Source organism: Nelumbo nucifera, chromosome 1 (genome assembly GCF_055504915.1).
Source record: "Nelumbo nucifera cultivar China Antique chromosome 1, China Antique-T2T, whole genome shotgun sequence".
In the NCBI taxonomy this organism is placed as follows: domain Eukaryota; kingdom Viridiplantae; phylum Streptophyta; class Magnoliopsida; order Proteales; family Nelumbonaceae; genus Nelumbo; species Nelumbo nucifera.
The window spans coordinates 197,150,473-197,159,560 of NC_142649.1; the positions used below are offsets into that span (position 1 = coordinate 197,150,473).

Sequence of the window (9,088 nt, forward strand, 5' to 3'; positions counted from 1 at the left end):
TCTTTCTTTTTGTCTCCTCAAAACCCTTTGATCTTTTGAATTTCAATAGTAAAACATTAAAACAAAGTATAATTGATATATATGGCATATAATAAAATGTATCAACACATACATTAATAAAATGCATCAATATAAATGACATTATAAAAGGTGCCCTAGTTGCTAAAACTCAAGGCGTTTGGGCGAGGCGCCCAACCAAGGGCGCCTAGTCGCTTAGGTGACGCCTTGACAACTATGGCCTGTTGGTAAGACTTAGGGATATCTGTAGAAGACAAAGTAGTAGAAAGGGAACCATGGATAGCAGAATATCCATAGCAGTCAGGAGGATGAATAACACTAGAAGAGTGTCGTAAAGGAGTGGGAGTAGGAGGTGAATGATCACTTACATGAGAAGTAGATGTGGATGGTGTAGGGTCTGAGGATGTCAGAGGAATAGGCATTGGGGTCGATGAAGGAGGATGAGGCATAGGCATTGGTGCAGCTGGATACTTACGGTGATAGACTTGAAGAGGCAAGACTGAATCGCCTGCAAGAGTAAAGTTATGTAGAATAGAGAAGGATGGTGCAGGTAATTTAACAACATATTCATAAAAGGACAAATTTTCAAGAAAGATAAACATTTCAAGATATACGGAGATGACAAACTTTAGGATCATAATAGAGAAGTCATTTATGTTCTAAACTGTACCCCATAAAGGCACACATAGCTGGTTGAGTAGTACGCTTAGTGCACTCATGGGGAGGAAGATGTACAAGGCAAATGCAACCAAAAACATGAAGTGTAGAGTAGTTTGGAGAACGATGAAAAAGATAATAGAAAGGTGATTGATTACCAAGAACTAAAGATGGAATGATGTTAATGAGATACACAGTAGTGCTGGCCGCCTCCACCCAAAAGGTAACGGGAACATGGGAGTCAAGCAGAAAGGATTCTCACCGTACTCGAGATGTGTTGGTTCTTGCGTTCAGCAACTCCATTTTGTTGAGGAGTTCGTGGACAAGATCTTTGGGATAGAATATCATGTTTCTTTAAATAGGTCTGAAATTCTCCATTTTCCCCATCAAAATATTCTCCCCTTGAGTCAGAATGTAGAATACGAATGGTGGCATTGTGCTGGGTCATTATCATGGTGTGAAAGTTCTGAAAGGTGGGAAGTACATCTGATTTCTTCCGAAGGAAATAAATGCAAGTATATCTAGTGCAATCATCAATAAATAAAACAAAGTATTTGTATCCAAGTCTACATATAACAGGAGAAGACCAAACATCACTATGTATTACTTGGAAAGGAATAGTAGCATGCACAGATGAAGATGGAAAAGGTAAAATATGACTTTTACTAAGATCACAAGTTTTGCAAGATTTATCAATATTCTTAGAAACAGAATTAACAGTAGGTAAACAAGAAGAAAATAGATGATCCAAATTCTTAGCATGTGTGTGGCCTTAACGTCTATGCCATAAATGCCACACATTATTACAACGAGAATGTAACACATCACTAGTAGTAGGAAGAAAACAAAATGAAGATGTAGATTTCTTCTCAAACTCAAGGGCAAACAACCTCCCAAGCCTACTCCCATTCCCCTTCACCTCCCTATTGCGCTGATCCTGTATGACACAACCATCATGAGAAAATAGAACCAAGTTACCATCATCAACAAGTTGACCCACAGAAATAAGATTGGTAGTTAATTGAGGAATAAAGAAGGTTTTTGGGAGATGAAAGGAAGATAATTGAGAGGTAGAAAGAAATAAATCATCACAACCAGCAATCTTTAATGACTCACCACTAGCAGTAATAATCTGGTCATTAGAAGGGTAGGGTTTAGGAGTCTAACCAAATGAGGCCCCAGTCATATGATTTGAGGCTCCAGAATCTATAATCCACATATGGCTAGGAGAAGAGCAAGTGGTAATAGACTTACTAGACAGGCTGATAGCAGAGAAGGCAGATGAAATAGCTGAAGACACAAGCTGTCGTATCTTATCCTTAGTCAGAGTACTAGATGGCTCTCCCTTTGATTCTAAGTTGGAGGAGACAGTAATGTCAAATGAAGGCTCTGTAACTGTTTGAAGTGCCTTGAATTGACCCTTCTTGGGAGGTCAGGTAGGGCATTCAGTAATGATGTGACCTTGTTGTTTGTAGTAGGTACAAAAATTCCTTTTCTTACAATGAGAGGCCACGTGTCCAAACTCCTTGCACTCATAGCACTGCATCTTGGAGAAGAACTTTTTGCCTTTGGCTTTGTAGCTAGAAAAACTATATAATCTAGTCTCCTCCCTTAATAGTTCACCCAATATGGTGTCCAGGTCAGGCACATTTTCCCTGCTGAGTATGTTGGATCTTATCAACTCATAGTCGGGTCTAAGGTGCATAAGAAAGTGCATGATCTTCCTTTGATCGAAATGCCTTTTCATAGTTGTCACACAGCAATCAGTTGTTGTGGCTCCAAGATGAATGAGTTCATATTCTGTCCACAGATTAACAAAACCAGCATAATATTCCTGTATTCTTCTCTCCCCCTGGGTGTATGAGAATATGTCCATTTCAATCTGATATTGTCTGGACATATTTGACTGCTGATACACCTTCTCAAGGTAGTCATACATCTCCTTAGTAGTTTTCAGGCCTCTCATAGGAATAGCTACATCGACAGTGACTGAACTTAATATCTAGGAAACTATTTGGGCATTATTGATTTTCCATTGTTTCAGCCCTTTAGCATCTGTAACATCAGGAGTGGTTGTGGTACCATCCAGATAGCCCCACATACCCTTCCCTAGATCAGACTCTGACATTTTGGGTTTTTTCAGAGATATTCCTTTTCCCAATGGTACTTTGGTTTCTCAAGTGATTTCACATATTTTTTGAATTTTTTTGTCAATGCCATTTTGTGCAGTGGAGGTTTGTGTTTCAATCTTTGGTTTAGGATATTGGTGTGATGACAATTGGCCATCTTGGTGGGTCCAATACTATTGGTTTAAAAACATGATTAACTAAGAAGCGGTTTTATCTTTTAAATGTCAAGTTTTATTGAAGTGCTTTTCGCAGTTGAGATTTGTGGAAGGGTTGCAGGTCAGAATGTAGCCATCCTTGATGGAGGATGTAATAATAATTGACATCATTATAAATGCACACTGAATGGAGAGGAAAATATTTTGCTTTATTGAATAGAGCAATGGCCTCAAATACTGATCCGAATCTAATGGCAGCCTAGTGCACAAGGCTCCCGCCAATGCGGGGTCTAGGGAGGGACAGATGTACATGGCCTTACCCCTGCACATACAGAAAGGCTGTTTCCAAGATTTGAACCTTGGTCACCCATGTTGCAATGGAGCAACCCAACTATTGTGCCAAGATATGAAACCTTTCTTAAAGAGATTTTTGGAAGCCCATTAAAGTTAATCAAAAGGTGCACTTGGCATAAAAAGCGGGCCTGTTATGTGTCCAATACATGGTCATTTGTCTTTAAGTTGTAGGACACATGGCACCGAAATAGGAAACCTCTGTCATTAAGAGGAGGGACCTCCAGGCCTAGTGCTAGGCTGGCTATCCTTTGCAAACTGAAATACATAAAATGAAGAGAGTGAAGTGGGGAGAAGAAAAGGAGGAAAATAAAGAGAAAGAAAGAAAAGGAAAAAGTATGAGAACTCAGTCCAAGAACCTCCAAACCATAGATGAATGTTAGGTACTAGGGAAAGCCATCTTCCCTTCTTCAGTTTTTTCTCTTTGGATAAGATGATTGTTTCCTCTCAACTTAATGTCTTCATCCATAAACATATCTCTTGTCTTTCTTTTATTTCTGCGTAAACAACTTAATAGAAACAAATTGTCTACAGCTTAGCTTTCAAACTTGGCTGACTATTTCCTCTACAACAATGTAACAATTGTAATGATTTGTAGGGAATAAAACCATCTACAACCGTGTTTTTGAACTTAGTGTGTTTGGTTCTTTGCATGATATTATAAAGGGGGGAGAAAAGAAAAAAAAGCCTGGCCAATAACCCTAAAATTCATCTTGATCGATTGTAGGCCTCTCTCTCTCTATCTTATAAGGAGAGCAGACTAAGAAATTCTGCAGTTGCATATGTTAGTTAATCCTGTTGATTATATGATACCTGAACTGAATGGACTTTATACAAAATAATAAGTTGTTTTAATTGGGTGAATTATGCTGTGTAAAATTTCTCCAAGTTTTTATGTAAAAAGTCAAACATGTTTAATCTCCAGAAGAAGTGTTATGGAGATAGTTTGGTATTTTTGTTAAATGCTGTATTCATGGTTTCAAGTGGTTTGCATCTAACATTAATGAAGTTCATTTTCTCACTTTCACCACTTATTAGTTTTTAGATATTCTACTTGAGATTAGATTGTTTTGTAGTTTTACATCTTTGTTTACTTGCCTTTATATGCTATTTTTTAATTTCAACGTCTGATAAAATAGGTTAGTCACCATCCAACGCTCATTGCCTGCCACTGTGAAGGCAGAGGATGGAAATTCTGGGGTGACAGTAACCTGAGGACGAAATTTTGGGGAAGGTCAATTCAACTTGACCCTGTTGGAGTTCTGACTCTAGAGTTTGATGATGGTGAGATCTTCCAGTGGAGCAAGGTCTGCATTGATTTCTTAGCTTTTTTGTCTTTTTTGTCTTTTTAAATACAGACATAATGAATATTAGTAGCATGTTTATGCCAACCTCAGGTCACAACAAATATTTACAATCTCATCCTTGGAAAAGTGTATTGTGATCACCATGGAACAATGCACATACAGGGCAACCGTGAATATTCTTGCAAACTCAAGTTCAAAGAACAGTCTATCCTTGACCGTAATCCTCATCAGGTAGGTAATATGACAATAGGTCTTAGGATAATACATTTCATTTCTCAGGCATGGGAACATGAGAATCCATATTTACTCTCCTAAATGCAACACCTTCTAAAAAAACTATATTTGATATGATTGGTCCATGTGCTCATATGATCTATCAAGTGCCATTTTATGATTATATGGAATATTGGGTTGGATACAGCCCAAAAAGTAGCTCAATCATATGGTACTGACAGAAAGATACATGTCAGAATATTTTGATTTGGCCAATTTTTCTCTCCTTTCTCCAATTTAGTGTGGTATAACCTCCCTGCATTTGTATGTCACATGGATGAATTGTAACTTTTGAAATTTCTTGTTGTGCCACTGCTAATTTCATTGTTATTTATTGTCACCAAGACTCCACTCCACTGAATGGCAAAATATGAACATGCTTGGCTGTGTTATACAGGTGCAAGGACATATTCAAGATGTCATGGGAAACAAGGTTGCCACCTTATTTGGAAAGTGGGATGACTGCATATATTATATTGAAGGTGATGGATCTGCAAAGCTGAAGGATTGTAATCTATCATCTGAGGCCTCTTTATTGTGGAAAAGTAGTAAACCACCCCCTAACCTCACTCGGTACAACATGACATCATTTGCAATTACACTGAATGAGCTTACACCAGGATTACAGGTAGAAATAATGTATTCCATCGCTTTTGTTATAATCCACTTCCTTTTCCCCCTTATTCATCTCTAATTGTCTGTTTTAGCTGTGTCTGATCCCGAGTGTTTGATCACGGATTAAGGAGAAGCTTCCACCCACGGATTCAAGACTTAGACCAGACCAACGGTATCTTGAGAATGGGGAATATGAGAAGGCAAATGCTGAGAAGTTGCGGTTAGAGCAAAGACAAAGAATGGTATGTGTAGGACCACTTGCCTACTTTTTTCTTGACACATACGATGTATATGTAGCAACAATTTTGCTATACATCTGTGCTATCCATCAATTCTGTCTGTGTTAGTTTCCATGGCCAACTTCCTGTAATTAGTCTTATATGGTATAATTCATATCTGGGTTATCCAAATGTCATTTCTCCCTTAAGATGGTTCACTTCCCCATCTTGCCAGGGGCCTTTGATTGTTTTGACTCCTATTATTTTCTCATTGAAATTGCATTCTGGCTTATATAACAATCAGCTTTTTTGTTATTGTGATTGATAAGCATTTCCCCTGCTGGATGGCACATATTCCTAGAAAAGATAAGTGTTTACCTTTTTATGAAGCCAACCTGAGCCTTAGAACAAATGAAACTTTTGAATATGCAAATGAAAACGAAGACATTGCAATGGTGAAATTGATTTTGATGCTATCTTTCTTCTGTAGAAGTGTTCTGTATTGCCTTTTGAAATAAAGGTTTGGCAGTTTTTTTTCCAGATGGTTAAGAAGTTGATCTCTTGTTTACCAATTTATAATCCATCTTCTGACTTTTTCATTCTCTATGAAGTGAGCTTCACATATTCATCTAAAAGGGGTTCTCCTTGATGATAACTTTGCTACAGATTTCTTTTTGATTAGCACTATTGTATATTGAATGGAATAGAAATCCTTTCCGCCCCCTAACAACTAAAGGGATGAAAGTTGAAGTGTAGCACCAGGGACCCACCATTCATAGTGGTATTGCTATGCAGCAGGAATTGTTTGAACTCATCAAAGTTTAGAGTAGGGATTGATGCAGTAGTGGTGTTTTAACACTGTAATCCAGTTTCTTTTTTTTTGTCTTTAAAAAATTTGCTAGTGCCACTTCTTTTATATAGGAGCAAATTACAATTATCAAAAGGACTCTCATGAAGTGGTCCATAAAGCCCCAGATTGAGTGGAGAACCTGGTTGATGTTTCCTTGTAAATTTCTGTTGTGAAGGATTATACATGGCTACTTTTTTCATGCGTCAAAACTTTTTTATTTGATTTTGTATTGTATGAACTTGTAGAAACCAAAAAAAAAAAAAAAAACTTGTGGAGGGGGAAGACATGGCTTGTAGTATGTTGTAGTTGCTTTGTATCAATATGTACTTTTGCATGTTGGTTATTGGTATTTATGAATTGAAATTATTAAATAAAATATATTGAAATTATTCGGAGAAGGACTATTTATTTATTGGTTGATTTGATCCTTGATGCAGTCCAGGAAATTACAAGAAAACGGGTGGAAACCAAGATGGTTCCAGAAGGATGGCGAAAATGGTTATTTCCGTTATGTTGGCGGTTATTGGGAGGCTAGAGAACGTAGAAAATGGGACGGATGTCCGGAAATATTTGGCGAATTTAAGGAAGAGATGGTCATTTAATGCATGTGAATATTGTGGAGTAATAAAGATGCAGGTGTGTACTTTTTCTGGTATTTTGATAGAAAAGTTATTTATACTTGGTTGTCCGAATCAACATTCTTGACCCTTTTTTCATTTTTTGGTACTAGTTAGTTGTTACACATTACAGGGGACTAAGGGGTTGTGGATAGACAGGGTATGCGTGAGGTCCACTGACCTTACCACAGAGAGCCTACACCCACTCGGTGCCTGCATATTGGGAGGGCTGCCGGGTGAGCATCTCAGCAGCTGCCCACTGGGTCGTCAGCCATTCTTGACCTTTTATTAGATGATATTGATAATTGCTTCAATGTATGGAACGTTGGGATCGAGTCTTTGCAATCCATTCCATTAGTTGAATTTAACCCTAGATTTCAGGGAAAAAAAAAAGATGTTGGTCCAGATGATGGCTATTGTCTTAATCAATATGGTTCATGGGCGCCTTGCCATTATTATTCACTACAGTCTCCCACCTTAGCTAAAACAGTTCTGGACTTTTTTTGCCTAGGATGTCAGTGTATTTATTCTATTAGCGAAATCGTTCTATGTTTGCAAGAGAAAAAAAAAAAAAGAAATCGTCCTATGATTGCAAGAGAAATAAAAAAAAAAAAAGAAAAAAGAAATCGTCCTATGCTTTCTGTTCTAGCTGTTCTTAAATAATATTCCAAGTATTTATTCATTTTAACATCATTTTGTTTGCTTTCGTTTTCTAACTAACCTAACACTGCTGTACCTATTGCAGATACAGAAATACCAGACCCGGGGGTCATGAGCTTTTAAGACGTGCTGGAAGGGTGAGGGTTGATGGTGTTGAGTTACTAATTGTCTAATTGTTTTTTTTTTTTTAATCCATTAATATTTTGAGTCCCATATCTTACGAAATTAGTCCCCAATTATTTAATTTCGAAGTTGTCAAGAAGTCCTGCAAAGGTTAATTTCTCAAGTTTCCCTTTATGCCTGGGTTATTATGCATGATCTGGCATGCTATATTGTAACCAAATGTATTAACTTCATATTTAGAGTTTCCTTTTGCAATGTTTGGAATAGAAGGAAAATTGTAGGCATTACTGACGTTGTCGACTCATGGAAAGATCCTGACGGCCGGTGGACGATCAAGGAAATATTTATGCATGATCTTCTAGCTTCTCATGGCAAATGAGGCTGAACAAGAAGTCAAGAACAACGGGTTAAGGATATTGAAACTCGACCTCTGTGTTTGGTCTAGGTTTGTTGGAACTTATCACGGGTATGGAATTCTGTGAGTTTGAGTCGTACTCGGGGAGGGAAGGGCGGAGGGGGATCACGGGTGTGGATGGGGCTTTGGGCCTGTATTAAATTGTTTAGTCATCGTACTCCCGTGGGTATATAGTAAGCCGTGCCCCTCTATACCTTTATTCCCTTCGATTGCAGGGTTGTTGATATTTTTTTTCTTTTTTCTTTGGGGGTGGGGGAGGGGGGAACGATTGTAGAGTTGGTCACATTCTCAATTACATTCTCTTTAGTTAGGGCTGCAAGTTGGGCCGGGTTAGGTCGGGTTGAGGCCAACCCTAAGTTCTAAACTCTAACCCAACTTAACCTTCAACCCAACCCTAACCCTAAACCTAATTAAATTCCTTCAACCCCAATCCAACCCAATTCAAAGTCAATTTTGGGTTGGGTTGGGCCCAATCCAACCTTTTTCCCATCCCTTAAAACCTTGTAGAATTTTTTAATTTTAGATATTAATTCAATTTTCACTACATATATTAATCCTATGTTTCATTAGTATTTGTTTATTGATGTTTTTTTTTGTTCTTTTGGTATAAAATTCAGAAAAACAAGTGTTAAAAAGGACTATAGTTTATTATGAGTTATGACTTGTGATAAAACATAAAATTTTCAAAAAAATATAAAAT

General features: G+C 37.7%; 1 protein-coding gene across 4 annotated transcripts in view; it reads left to right on the forward strand.

Annotated features, from left to right (window-relative positions):
* The window catches only part of LOC104602304 (oxysterol-binding protein-related protein 2A-like), a 31,020-nt gene extending 22,760 nt beyond the window's left edge, over positions 1-8,260 (forward strand). For 3 of the 4 annotated variants that reach the window (XM_088895769.1, XM_010265926.3, XM_088895768.1), the window contains exons 7-12: positions 4,450-4,617; positions 4,708-4,848; positions 5,288-5,518; positions 5,634-5,747; positions 7,011-7,209; positions 7,936-8,260. In XM_088895769.1, the coding sequence (XP_088751895.1) occupies positions 4,450-4,617; positions 4,708-4,848; positions 5,288-5,518; positions 5,634-5,747; positions 7,011-7,175 (819 nt within the window). In that variant the 3' untranslated portion in view covers positions 7,176-7,209; positions 7,936-8,260. Of the gene's footprint in view, positions 1-4,449; positions 4,618-4,707; positions 4,849-5,287; positions 5,519-5,597; positions 5,748-7,010; positions 7,210-7,935 lie in introns of all 4 variants that reach the window. The other variant, XR_016080871.1, reaches the window with a different exon arrangement.
* The last annotated feature ends 828 nt before the right edge of the window (positions 8,261-9,088 follow it).